The sequence below is a fragment of the Hydra viridissima genome, unplaced genomic scaffold (assembly GCF_058129835.1).
Source record: "Hydra viridissima isolate aposymbiotic clone 2 unplaced genomic scaffold, HvirCarnegie_v1 scaffold_9, whole genome shotgun sequence".
Lineage (NCBI taxonomy): Eukaryota > Metazoa > Cnidaria > Hydrozoa > Anthoathecata > Hydridae > Hydra > Hydra viridissima.
Genome location: NW_028324308.1, coordinates 15,500,432 through 15,515,621, shown reverse-complemented (window position 1 = coordinate 15,515,621; position 15,190 = coordinate 15,500,432). Strand labels below are relative to the sequence as shown.

At 28.9% G+C, this 15,190-nt stretch overlaps 1 protein-coding gene, 1 long non-coding RNA gene and 2 pseudogenes across 2 annotated transcripts in view; 3 read left to right on the top strand and 1 right to left on the bottom strand.

The window, feature by feature from the left end:
- The window catches only part of LOC149884250 (uncharacterized), a 124,810-nt gene that overhangs the window by 50,390 nt on the left and 59,230 nt on the right, over window positions 1-15,190 (top strand). The window lies entirely within an intron of this gene.
- Window positions 1-15,190, top strand: part of LOC149884256 (uncharacterized) — a gene marked incomplete at its 5' end in the record, with an annotated part of 50,485 nt that overhangs the window by 26,678 nt on the left and 8,617 nt on the right. Inside the window, 4 exons of the mRNA XM_090098729.1 lie at window positions 5,071-5,232; window positions 5,434-5,637; window positions 6,731-6,827; window positions 6,919-6,940. Of these exons, the coding sequence (XP_089954855.1) occupies window positions 5,071-5,232; window positions 5,434-5,637; window positions 6,731-6,827; window positions 6,919-6,940 (485 nt within the window). The remainder of the gene's footprint in view (window positions 1-5,070; window positions 5,233-5,433; window positions 5,638-6,730; window positions 6,828-6,918; window positions 6,941-15,190) is intronic.
- Window positions 163-3,203, top strand: LOC149884258 (uncharacterized; annotated as a pseudogene).
- Window positions 3,282-4,509, bottom strand: LOC149884257 (uncharacterized; annotated as a pseudogene).

Sequence of the window (15,190 nt, the reverse complement as noted above, 5' to 3'; positions counted from 1 at the left end):
AACTATGGTCTGGAAGTCTATTGTTCTATGTTCTTGTTCACGTTTATTTGTGTCACGAGATCAAAGAGTGCAAAACAAAGTTCAAGCAAACAAAGTTCATACAAACCAACAAATTTTACATAAACAAAGTTTACAGTTTTATTCAAAAACCACAAACAAGTTATGCCTGGCAGGAGTTGTGAGTCTGATTGGAAAAATGATATTGTTAAAGTTTTAAATAAATATCGTAAAATAGATAGGTCATTACAGGAGAGGATTGCTGGTGGTCATGTTTATATATGTGAACGTCATTTAAAACCCGAAGATATTGAGTTGACGAGTTAGTTTATTTTCAATTATGTGTGTGTGTGTGTGTGTGTGTGTGTGTGTGTGTGTGTGTGTGTGTGTGTGTGTGTGTGTGTGTGTGTGTGTGTGTGTGTGTGTGTGTGTATCTACATGTATTTATATATATAAATAAATAATTAAGTATACATCTTTTCATTCTTAATTACCCTCTGCAAAATGCCTAAGGCTTGTTGCATAATTGCAAGGTAAGCAGCTAAAAATTTCTAGTTACTGTATGAATATTTAGTTGGGCTGTGTGAAAATAACACAACCAAAAGGTTCCTTAGGCAATATATATATATATATATATAATATTTTGTATTCCAAGGCTACACGCATCATCGGTTTGTAACTGTTTGTGAATGTCCCTCACTGATGTGTGTATGTATATATGCAGTTATTAAAGCCAAAATGTATTGATCAAATGATATACACTTATAGAATCTGGTCGCAAAACATTAAAACTTGGTTCAGTTCCAACATTGAATTTACCTGTGAAATCTCATAAAACATTCACAGTTGAGTGAAGAAAGCTTGAAAAAATTTATATCAATAAACCAAAAACCTAAAAAGCTGTTTGTTACAAGAACTGGAAAGAGTTTGTGTCTCATACAACAAAATTAAAGAATGTATATAACTGGCAGATTACAATTGATGATAATAAGCAAATTGTTCAGTTCAAAAATTATGAGAAACCATTCTCTTTACCGAAGTGCGAAGTGATTGTAAATAATTCTTTGGAGTTTACATGTTTGGTGTTTGGTTGGAAACTTCCAGATGATCATATTATTTACAAAGATTTTAAACGAAATATTACAAATGTATTCATACACAACTTACTGCAAAAAATATCACTGTTCAATGTTTGCAAAGGAATTGAACAAGAAATAATAAATTCCAGTATATTAAATCATGTTATATCTTATGATTGAGACCTTGATACAATATCTCCCATGCAATGTAAAGAAATGAAAAAACATAAAGATTATTGGGTTTTGCATGAAGAAAGTGGATGTGATGTTTGTAAAAAAGTTAAAGTATTAATGAAAAAGCAGTTTAAATCTAAAATAAAGATTGATAACACTGCAGCAAAGTTAAAAGCTTCTCTAACAAAAACAACAAAGAATAGAATTGTTCTTGCATTACAACAAGAACGAGTTAAAACCAAAGAATTAAAAGAAAAAATTAATCCGATGAGAAAAGAAATTAATTCAAAGGGTGTGGAACTCAACAAAGATTTTGTTAATGATATAAATCACATTATGGATTTCAACAACCAGAATATGACTCCATTTATAAAATTATTCTGGGAAGAGCGAAAAAAATCTTCTACTAATCAGAAGAGTTTAAAGTATCATCCTATGATTATCAGATTTTGCTTATCCCTTTCCATGAAACCAGCATCTACATATAATGAACTTAGGAATTCCATGATACTCACTCTGCCAAATCGCAGGACTCTTAGTGATTTTAAAAATTCAATATGTCCATCAGTGGGGTTTAATCCTAATGAAATTGAAGAACTCAAAATGATACCTGAAAACTTAAATGATGTTCAAAGATTTATAGTACTCTCTTTTGATGAAATCAAAATTAGTGAAAATTTAGTGTATGACAAGCACTCAAATGAGCTTATCGGCTTTGTTAAACTTGGAGATCCGCATCTAAATTATAGCACTTTCAAAGATATTGATGACCTTGCTTCCCATTGTTTAGTTTATTATGCTAGAGGTGTTGCTTCCGATTTAAAGTTTGCTTTGGCATATTTTGCTAATAAAGGTGTTACTGCGAGTCAAATTATGTCTACTTTTTGGAAAGCAGTGTCTGTGTTAGAATTAGTGTGCTCTTAAAGTAATAGCTCCTGTGTCTGACGGTGCTTCTCCAAATCGATTGTTCTACAAAATGCACAAAGGCAGGGATAACATTGAATCATTTGCTATGTACCATATTTGAAACAAAAAACATATTTGCAGACCGTTACATTTTTTTTTTTTCTGATGCACCACATCTTATAAAAACATTTAGAAATTTGTTACATCACTCTGGAGATAGTAAAAATCATACACGTAATTTATGGAATGAATAAAAAGTTATATGGAGTTATTTTGTGAAATTAGTGAATGATAATATTTTCAGAGATTTAAAGTTGCTGCCGAAATTGATGTTCAATTAAATTCTTTTTCTATCATGAATGTTCGCTTAGCAGCTAAAATTCTTAGCCAAAGCGTTTCAAATGTCTTAGGTTTAAAGTATCCACCAGAAACCCATGTAACAGCACAGATATGTGAATTAATGGATAAATTCTTTGATTGTACAATTTCTCGTAATCAAACAGAAGGCATTTTCAAAAGAAAAGAATTTTTGTTGCCCTACCGCAATGTTAACGATGCTCGCTTTGATTGGCTGAAAAACACTTTTTTAAAATACTTTGAAATTTGGCAAGAAATTATTAAAAGTAGAACTGGGAATTGATGAAATTATTAAAAGGGAACTGGGAAAAAATGTTTATTTCATTACAAACATATGAAGGTCTCCATATAACTGTGAATTCATTAATTGAAGCTACCAAGTTTTTATTAACTAGTGGAATGCCTTTTGTATTGACTGAACGTTTTACTCAGGATGTCCTGGAGGAATACTTTGGAAGGCATCGCAGCCTTGGTCGCCGAAATGACAACCCTACCCTCATTCAGTTGGGATACCAATCAAATGCTCTCAGAATGCAACGCTCTGTTGCACCTGTTACTGGGAATACCATAGGAGCTCATATACAAAAGCGTAAAGTATCGTGGAGAATCACTTCTGATGAACCATTAGGAAAAAAGTATAAGAGCAAGAAAAAAAAGCAAGAAAATCTGGGAACACATGAAAATACTTAGCGATATTTTAAGATACATAATTTCATTAATAAATCTAAACACATAACAACTGACGAATTCAATTTTAAAACATCCTTGTTACTCTTTGAATTGTTTTTTAAGCTTTTTACGAAGTCCACCCTTATTATTTCTTTGTTTAAATTTTAGTTTATGTTTGGCGGTAATGTCTTTAGCCAAAGAAAATGCTCGCACTCGAAAGTAAAGTTCCATCATAATTTCTAAACGGTTTTTACAAGCATCATTATCAATATCAACTCCACACCCTGTCAAGATGGAGTTATAAAAGCTCACTACTTCTGTATGTTTCAGTAGTTCCACAGTCATTCTGTTTATGTTAATTTCTTGCAAATGTTTAATATTTGTTTCATTTCGAAATTGAATTTCAGCTTTCACAAATATTTGCTGGCATTCATTATTAACACCTGTAAGTCCACCACAACTTTGTGCCTCAATCAGTTCCTGTTCTGTAGAATTATTGCTAATAGTGTTATTTAATATTTTTACTATATTTTGATTTTCATCGGATTTATAATTTGGAATGTTTTTCGATTTTTTTATAAACTTTTTAACAACAAACCCAGCCAGATATTGCAAGGCACCAATTTCATCATTTGTTATATTTTTTATTTGTTTTGCTTAATTGTTGGGCATCCTTTTGAAGTATGCAAGCACCTTGTCAGCCAGTTGAGTTGCTAAAAGGGTGATATTGGGTTTTCCTAATTTAGGAAAGTAAACATCTGCTTTGATTACTATTTTATTGTAAAAGCTGGAATAATGATTTTCTGCATTTTTTGTATTTGTCAAAACGTCATAAATCTTTTTTACATCTGCATAAATTGCTTCCGTTAGTATGAAGTTATAACACTTGGAACATTCTCGTCGATTTAGGTTGTAAAAATTATCTTCAGATAGATTTTTTTGTGACTCCAGAACTAAATCACTTAGTATTGGGCTATTCATTGTATTTCTACTTGTATCAAAGATCTCTTTTAGTTTTAAATGTTTACAGTTATGGTGATGGGTAAGTCCTTTTGATTTATAAATTTTTCCGCAGTCGTCGCACTTAAAACTGCTTGGTGTTGACTCCTTTAAGAAATGAAATCTATAGTCATGTATTAGTTACAAAGCCTATTTTTTTAATTAAATGTATTTCTTGCGAAAATATTCTTACCTCTGCAACATCTACAATATTTTCAATAATAAATTCTTCATCTAAAAGACCTTCATCCTGAATATCTATCAATAAATCTGCAGAACCCTGTGTTAAAAACTCGTTACTTGACGCCATGATGTAAATGTTTTGCACACTCTTTAGTCAAGTGATAAAAAAACTATTTAATTCAACACGCGCAGCCTAACAATAACAAATAACAATAGACTTCCAGGCCGTAGTTATATTCTATTGACTATGGTTTAATAAGGTGATATAAATTTTCATAAGTGTTGGGAAAACTGGGGCTTTCTAACAAATTTTGTTGCTATATTTGATCACAGCTTATAAAAGTAAGATATGAGACATTTCCACTCTGATATTTACAAAAATTGAAAGTTTTTGTTATTCTTCAACGAGAAATATGCTTTGTCCAGACAAAACATAGAAATGAACTTTTAAAAACAAAGTTAAGTTTCTTCAAAACAATAATCTTTTGATAACTGAATTTTCTCATATATCTTGTTGATACAGTTTAAATCATCTTTTTTTTCCATGTCTTAGAGCATTCATTTTATCCAGTTATTTATTAAAGCACTACAACTCATTTTCAATAAAAACAAATTGCCTCCGATTCTGAATTTCAAGTCCTCCTGAAGTAAACAATTAGAACTTAATTAACAATAGTTACATGTATATTTACTCTTGGTAATTTAGGTGAGTGGACCTCTTGGGAAAGATGCTCTGCTTCTTGTCATATAGGAATGGAGGCCCCAACACAAACAAGATCTCGAGTTTGTATTGATGGTGCTATTGGTAATTGTGGTCAGCTGCTGCTAAAAGATGTTGCAGTATGTAATGAAAGAGTTTTATGTCCAGGTATAACTGAAAGTTATGCATTCTTATCTTAAATGCCATTAATAGTTTTGTTTTTTAAATTGTTTAAGTTCTTATTTTGATTCTTGTTTGAACTTTTTTATTTTATTTTTCACGTAATTTATAATATACTATTAACAGTAATTTTTTTTCTTCTTTTCTATTAGTTTGCTATTCGCACTAATTATTTAAGTTTCTTTTAAGGTACACTTGGAGACTGGAATGCCTGGAGTGAATGTGTCGAATATTGTAAGCAAGATGGTTCTGATCAATATCAATATAGAGTGCGGAACTGCAGTGACTATTCTACTTGGAATAATAGTTTCACTGGTTGTGTTGAAAGTAATAGAACTGAGCAACGGTTATGTTACCAAGATATTGTCTGTTCAAAAAGCCCAAAGGCAAATGGTAGTTTCACTTATTTACTTTATGCTCAATTTTTTGTAGAGTAATTCATCTTTTTTTTTTTTAATTTTCAATTTTTTGTAGAGTAATTCATCTTTTTTTTTTAAAACAAGTATTTATACCTTTGATATCATCATTTGGTTTTTTAAGTTTTTTGTAAAAATTACGAAGTTAGATAGAATATCTGACATGAAGACAAAATATCTGACGTCTTGAAATTTTTTTCATTGAAAGCTTTTGAAAGCAATGCAAACTGTGGCATAAGCTGCCCAACGATTTATTTCGTATACTATTTCCTAGGTGAATAAACTTAAGAAATGAAGGATATATGGATCTATCTGGGGCAAATATTTCAAACTCTATCAATATAGTAGCTGATATGCTGAATTTTTTTTTTTTTTTTTTTTTGCTTTAAAATTATTTTCATTGCTTTTAAACAAAGAGGAAATATCTAATGTTTCTATTAACTTGTGAAGCGTGAAAGAAGTATTTGCATCCAGTCTTGATTTCAATTCTTCACTCTCCAATTTTTGAGATTTTCTTTCGGCCTGTCTTCCTTTTTTTAACTTTAAACAGAGTTTTTGTTAGAGAACTGCACAAAGTTTCTTTGGCCGAGCTTTTTTTGCGTTTACTGCATTTACTTTTAAGTATTCCTAGCAATACGATCATGTCTCGTTTTTTCCTGAGTAATTGTGCTAAACTTAATTGAATTACTTCACAAATCAGTCAAGGTTTGTGAAACTTAATCAGATTGATAGAAAAAGATGCTCTCCTAAAAGATTAGTTGGGATCTATTAAAGAACGTTTTGAGGAGTTACGTCTCAAATAAATGTACTCCGTTCATTATGCGTATATAGTTTTACTTGAATTAAGTTTGATGAGCTTAAATATGAATTATTTCAGCCGCTTTGCTGTGCGGCTGCTGTTTTTTGATATTGTTTTTTAAAGATAAAATTTCACATTCAAAGGCTTCATTGACCAGAATATTGCAAATATACATGTAAGTATTTTGTTATTGGCCTAGTTTTTTGACATCAGTGTAATCATTTTATGCATCTTGATAACAGTTTCACTACATTTGTAAATACTTTTTTAGTTATTTTAGTAGCGAGTTCCATTGGCGGAATTGCTGGGGGAGTTTTAGCTTTATTGTTTGTTATTCTGGTTGTAGGTGTTACTGCTTATCACTTCAGGTAGGCTGTCTTTTAATTTTTTTGCTTTACTTCTTTTAAAGTTCGAAATGCTATTGATAATAATCTTTTTTTTTATTTTATTTTTCTAAAGGAAATGGAAATTGAATAAAGAAGTAAGTTATTATTTTTGTATAAAAGAAGAATAAACATTTATTTCAGTTCAATAACAATAACAAAATGTAACATATTTAACACTTGTTTAATGCCAGAGTATTATGAAGCATGAGTTTCATTTGTTTTACTTTGATTTGAGCTTTTTACTTGCTAAATTACCCTGCTTATTTAAAGAGCTCAACTTAGAGTGAATATTTAAAGTAAGGTACAATCACATCTTAAACAAAAGTAATCTAGAGATATTGTTTGGAGAAAGAGATTTAGTTAACTTTGTTAGCATTATACGCTGTTAACATAACTTCGCACTTAGTTTTAACTTTTGAAAAGATTTGGCGTAATCTTTATCAATTGGTTTGGTGAAGCTCATCAATCAAACTTAAATGTTTCGGACCAATTGGAATTAGTAACAATAGCTTCACTCTTAGTTTTAAAAAATGTTTAAATTAAGTAAATTAAATGACAAATTTAAAAAGGTTTTTTTTTTTTCATAATACTTTATAAATGTTTTTCAAAGCACTTTAATGGGATAAAAAATAACTAAGTTTAATAATCGTCTGAAGTTATCACTTGTTAGAGTTTGATTTTGACTTGAGAAGTTTGATTTTGAGTTATTTGAAAAAGAACAGAAAATTAAAGTTACTTTAAATTAAAGTCTTTACTTAGAAATCTATTTTACGTTTGCTGGTAAAATAGTTCAGGAGTTGAAAATTATCAACTGACATTAGTTGACCAACTGTGTATGATGTTAATTTTTTACTTTATTAAGAATACAGCAAGTTTTCCGACTTCTAAGTAAATTAAATTGACTCTTGCAAACAAACAGGTCCATCGTAAGCTAATAGGCTAACACTAGGCAATTGACTTTGGTCTATTGACACTAGTCGTTTCTAATATTAAGGCATTTGTTGTTGTTTTTTAAACAAAGAGCATTTTAAAAATAATCGATATTATTTTAAAAATGCTGTGTTTTTAATAATGCAGTCCTCATTTTGTCCTAAAGATCTCGCACGAAAAACAAAATCAACTGCAATTGTAAATTTTAGGTAAAATGTTAGTGCGCTGTAGCAGGAAGGCATCTAATGAGTTTTCTAAATTTTACCAATTTATTTTGTTCAGTCATAATTCTGCTCAATTCCTCAAATACTTTCTCTGGGAAATGTCTCAGGCAATCTATAACCCTGTCTATGACCTGTCTAAATAAATAATAAGCAAAATTAATATCAGATACTTACTGACCTAATGATAAAGGATCGCTAGATAAAATAACGATTCCAAATCAGTGAAAGTTATCGTTGATTCCAAATCAATAAAAGTAAAATAAAGTAAAAGAGAGTTTAACATCTACTTTTAGTTGTTCAGAATGGGTTTTTCTAACCTATATTCAGAAGTAAGGATAACCTTACTTTTAACAGATTTCCTTTCAACTTTTTTTCAACTTTCCGTGCAGCAAAGAACACAAAAACCAATTTTACTAGCACTGTAACTTAGAAAACTCACATCGGAAACGCCATATTTAAAGTTGAATCATACAAAATATTTAAAAACTTATTTTTCGAAAAAGGTTAAAGTTTAATTAAAGAAAAAAATCTTTTTGAACCATCTAATAAAATATTCTAAAAATCTAAAAATATCAATTATTATTGTATGAAATATTTTCAAGAGTGTGTTTTAGCTTCATGATTTGTTATTCTGGTTTTACAGGTCTTACTGTTTATTTCTATAGGTGAATTGTGTATTGTGTATTAGTTATGTGCAATCGGCTTTAGAAAATTAGACACAAAACAGTCATTTGTGCGAAACTAAACAGAAAAAAACAGGCTCCACTGAACATATTTTGATAAAACAGTCAACCAATTTTTTTCAGTGTTGAAACTGTTTTTAAAATGTAACAGAAGTAGAAAAAGGCAGGAGCTGCCTAAACCCGTTTTTCAACCATACAGCCTACCATAAATACATCTCCATAGAAATATTTTTATCAATGATTGATTTTTTTTGACGATTTTCATTTTTATGAAAATGACGCAATAATCGGCCATATAGTCAACTTTAAATAGATAGTTAAATTAGTTGCTTAAAAAGTAGAAATATGTACTAATCCATTTTAACGCTTTAAGTTGGCAAAAACAAATGGATAAAATTTAACCACATACTATAATTGCAGCAAAACATTTAAAATTCTCTATTGCAATCATTAAGCAACCATCAAAAAGTGGTAAACTTTTAAGCATGTTATTTACAAAGTATTAAAGGTAAGTATTAAAGGTGCAAATATATAGTGAGTATTAAAGGGTGGGCATGTGTAGAATGTGGTAGAACTAGAATGTGTGAACATGGTGAAATAAGATAGAATTGTTGCAAGTTCGTTACAAACTATGGCATTAGAGGTATCAAATCTGAACGGTGGTTATGATTTATTATTTTTATTCAATAAGATATCATAAATAATGCAAGATTTAAACAATATCTTCAGAAATTCTGAAAGTCCGTTGGGTCAATCCATGAGATTTGTCGAACGGGCTTTCAGAAGATGAAAGTTAGATAATATAAGACTAATCGACAAAATTTTTTTTGATCATTGAGACCAAAACTAATGGCTAAAACTAATGCTGAAAATCAAAATAAATGAAGACGGTTGAATCCAACATTCACAAGAAGAAAAAGTTTATTTAATGGGTTAAGAAACACTTAAAATAAAGGGAGGGGGAAGAGAATATAAAAGAATACCGAAGACAAAAAACAAACTTTATAAGAAAGAAAGAATGAAGAAAAGAACAAAAAAACAGTGGAGAAAATAAACTTTGAATAAAGTTAATCAAACTATATGCTAAAGGTTACTATAGGTACATGTTCTTTGTCAAGAGCTGAAAAAAAAAAAAAAAAAATTATCCCTTAAAAGTAAAGAGCAGTTGTTCTAAAACTAGTTGTTGAACTAAAATGTAAAATTGTAGAAAATTTAAATGAATTTAGAGGAGCAACTTCATTAAATGAATTATTCAAGTAAAAGCTTTTTGAAACTTATATAAATGAGGGGGTTAGCTATATGTCTCCTGGGGAAAAAAAGATTGAGTTTCTATCAGAAATAACAGTAAAAGAAGTTTTTTAATATTTAAAAAAGACAAATACATAAGAATAAAGGAGACTCTTATCTAACTTATAAGAAGGGAGAAATTCGAAACAAAATATTCAATTATTCAATCATAACAAAGATAAAGTTCAATCACGCTTTCAATGCAGAGAAAAAAATATTTTCGATTCCAAGCAATTTGTAAAGCATCTATACCAGAGTAATTTCCTAAGTTCGTTTCACATTGGACGCAGTTTTCTCGATAGGATAATTTGTAATCATAGAATTTATCCAATTGGATCAAATCCAATATTGTGTCAAATTTATACACATGTATGAGTATACGGGATGATCTTAGAGATCGGTGTCAGTCTTTAAAAAGAAAAGATTATTATGAACACAACATGGTGCTATAAGTATGTAAAGAAACGTGCGAAAACGTTTTATTATTATCTTGTTTAATCTTGTGAATCCGATACACGGAAAGAAGTAAGGGAAGTCTTTCTCCTCTAATATTGGATTTAACTGTCAATAGATTTGCTGCATTTTGTTTATGGATTGAGAAATGGCATGATTACGTTTTGTTTTCAGATTTAGAAAAGAAAAACAGATTTGTGAGCTATTCTTGATTAATTTTTTTGTCTTTTGTAACTATGAGCTTCAGTAAATGCATATTTATAATGGGTTTACTGAGGGAAGTTTAGTAAAACAAATTTGATGGGTAGAAGGGGGAATATCTATATCAGGAATTCAGAAAAATGACAGAAACATAGTTTTTGGCTAATAGGCGGCACCTTTGATCTATAACAATGCGTTGAACGTCTATCTATTAAAACGCCCTTGTTAAGACTTTGTATAATTTTTGTTTTTAATCTGTTTAAATTTTGTTTGTTTAATAGTAGTGAAGAATGCCAGGTTGCAATTATAGCAACCATATTACCAACGATTTGTGTTTAACAATATTTAAAGTTATTTATCTCAGCAGACTTTTTTATGACTCTTTGTTTTCTGCCACCTTTATGATGGCTAAACAAATGTGATATTAAGATATGAAATCGATGAGATTTTTAAAATAATGTTAATAACCAAAAGATTTAAATTTTGTTTCTCCAATATAAACGTGTTCCACGGCAGCAATTGTAATGAACTTAGGAGCAGTATTTTTTCTGGTGGCTCCTGCCAAATAATGAACAACAGCTTTTTTTTATATTACTTATGCATATTAGGTTGGAGGATTTTTTTCTCAATGCTCCTGTGAATACACATCATCCTTTATAGTTGAATTCAACACATTACTTTTTACTAAACATAATACTAAGAATAAAATACACATTTATGTATGTTATCAAAAAATGTATGATACATATAAGTTTACATCTTTAAATGTTAATAATTATTCCTTAAAGTTTAGGAATAATCACTTCCAGTTTAAGATGTAAATGCATGTAAAAACACCTTAAAAAAATTTTGTATGATATGTAATATAATAAATTTTTAAATGAAGAAATATTTAAATCATCTACTATACTTTTTCATTAATACTATATAAATACTACTCACTGTTATACTTACTATTATTTAAAATTTGAGATTTTTGCACAAACAATTAATAAATTACTATTGGCAGCTCCCAACAGTCGCAAGTTGGTTAGTAATTTTAGACCTAAATAAAAACTAAGTTTCTTTGGTCTAAATCTAAAACTTAGATACTTTTCTTCAACAAGTTAAATTTAAACAGACTAAAAATAAAAATTATACTTAGTCTTATTGAGAATTTGTACCTTATTTTATCATATTTATTTTAAAAAACGAAAAACAGAAAAGGTAGCATACAAAAAGTTATTGTAAGAATATGTTTTGTTAACCAAAAAAATATATTACGTTTTAGAGCAGTGGTCTAGTTGCGGCTAACCGGCTCTGGCGTGCCATCTGTCTATATATATACCAGATAACACACTAGCATCGGCCCGATATTGGCGCGACGTCCGTATTTAATCGGCTATAGATGTTATTTGGATATATTTTTGACGGGCGGCTGCTCATCGGCAGAACTTCAACAAAAACGTAAAAATAACAATGGTAGATACCTATGATAAATAAGCTGATGAATAGCCAGTCAGGAACTATAAACAAAAAAAAAACACTATATAATACAATATGTAAACAGAATACATACAATACAATACATAAACAGAAAAAATCCATTTAAGTTATATATGACATGTATAAAATATATTCTTTAGTAAGGTAAACCAATAAATGTATATTTGATATACACTCAATCAAATAAGAAAACAAGAACAATATTACTAATCATTACAATAAATAATTATAACTATATTATACATTTAATATAGGTTGTTTGTTGTATAAAGTATTGTATGTTTATAAGATTACTATTTGCTTATATTTTTGTCATTTATAAATTACTTTTTAAAACTGTAGACATGGCAAAAAAATGTTTATAATAACTTTAAGTAAAATTAAATAAAATTTAAATAAAAAAACTATATTATATTATTTAAGTAATCACTAACTTTAAATAGAATTCTGTGATATTGATTCCTTCCTTAAAAAAACTAAATACAAAAATATTGTAAAAGCACACACACATATATTTATGTTTATTCAAAAGTTAGTAAAAATACATTCAAACAAAATATCTTAAAATAGCAGAAGTTGATATATATATATATATATATATATATATATATATATATATATATATATATATATATATATATATATATATATATATATATCAAATTGTGCTATTTTTAGATATTTCGTATTATGCAGTTTTTGCGTCATTTGTTGTAGGTTTAGCACGCATTGCATCCCTAGAAGAATAAACAAAAATAACACCTCAAACATAAAGAGGGAATTTTATCGAAGTTTTATAACTATTGCTAAATAAAATCCTCTGCATTTATTCCAGGCAACTCTTTCTTGGTCTCCTCTCGCCTTTACGACCTCCACCTCTATCAGATGAAACACGCCGCCATGTTTTTATGCAAGACTCAATTTCAACGTTTTTGACTTCCTTTTTTATGGGATTTGCACGCACAAAATCTGTATATATATACATATATATATATATATATATATATATATATATATATATATATATATATATATATATATATATATATATATATATATATATATATATATATATATATATATATATATATATATATATACTGTAAACCCTTTGTGTTTGCAAAGCAGTCGAAATATACTATATCAATTTTTCAATTACTTTTTATATCAATACTGCTAAAAACACAAACTGCAGCCAAAAGACCATAAATAAACTCCATAAAATTTAACCCTGATATTAACAAATGTTGTGAAAGTGGAAACTTTAGGACTCATTACCATGTTGTTACCATTGTATTTTTACAATAGCATTTATAAAGCTGTGATGTAATAGTTTGTATATCTGAAAAGATCACAAGTCACTAGTGCGAGCACTCTAAAATAAGTTTTGTTTATTCTAGGCTTGCACATGAATTTGGATTTTTATTGGTTGTTAATAAAGGTTATTAAAAAAGAACATAAGCACTCTTAAGCATTTTAATGGAACTATTTGATCACAAGATACTAGTTTTGCAGGACAAATGTCACTTGACTACATGAAAACTAAAGTCTTCTTTCACAAAAACACTCTTTTTCAAACAATAATAGCAAATTTTTTTAATTTACTCAAATATATACATATAGTTATTAACTAACCACAAACAATGTCCTTATGCTGCAGGACAGAAAAAGCATGTTTATTTCCATGGCCCATGAAATTAAAACTGTTTGCTAAATCATCAGTCATGGCCATTTTCATTATTTGTCTGATAGTCTCTTTCAAAGTAACACCTCCTTGAAGACCAAGATATTGTATCTAAACATAATGTATAATTTAAACTTAAAGAAAAAATAGTTTAAGTTTGTCATTAGAACAAAAAACTCACTATCCGCAACTTGTCCAGCACTGACTTTTGCAATTTCTTTTCAAAATTTTGCACCTGTTCAAATGTTTTCAATGGCAAAATTACATTTTCAGACAATTTGGGATGAACTGTTGCAATCTTTAAATCGAGATGCTTTAAAATAACACTTTTTTATTGTGAAATACATTGAATTTTAGCCAATAAGTCATCATTCTGTTTTTTGACTTCAACCAGCAACTTAACTATATCATCTAAACATAATTTGTTTTCCATTTTAAATCAAATAAAATCTAAATTAAAAGTTTGAATACATCTTTTTTGTACTTTTTTATGTTTCATTCAGCATTCAATCGTCAACATATTTAAATTTACTTATTCAATTAGATAATAAGTTTAAATATGTTGATAAAACCAGAATACAAACGTAATCAAGATTGTGTACAATATTTGTATACAAGTTGTGTCATAATTTTATCACATAACGCCATTTATTACACACTTTTTTATTCAATTTATTAATTTAATATTAGTTATTTTAATTACATACTAGAAATTACATATTCAGTGCGTGGTAGATAATTAGTTGTTTTCAATGGTGTTGCATAATGACTTGAAACTTCACGCAAGATTTGCATCATTCTACTTGATGAAACAAGATGTTGTGTCTCTTTTTGATTTTGATACAAATCTAATTGGTCTGTTGTCATTGCCTTACGCAACATAGGAGTTTTATCACATAAATTGTATTGCTGCAAATATGACCCATGAGCTGTTAAATATTTTGGCAATATTCCTTGTCTAGCAAAATCAGATTGTAAAAAATTGGAATGCATAGATGAAGTTGCATTGCTTCATTATCAACAGACAGGGATCTTGAAGTATTAGAAGATGAGCTATGTTGTAAAACAGATTAATCAATTACTAAGGTTGATGGCATATAATGTGATTCTCCCTGACACAGATTGGAAGGTAACTGATCAACTGATTTTTGTTACTTATGCACATATAATTGATAACCTGAATTTATTTCTGGTGAATCTGACTGCACCTGTTTAAGCTGACTATTTACAGAACTTTTATCTTCACAAATTCCATTGGAAATACTTTTATCAGAAATTTGGGGTGGTCGTGGCAGCAGTCGAAGCTTTTTAACATCTCGTTTCTTTTTGGCAATAGGTTTATTAAAAATCTGAAAATCACCATCATTGTCAGAATAATCTTTATTAGCCTTAGGATAT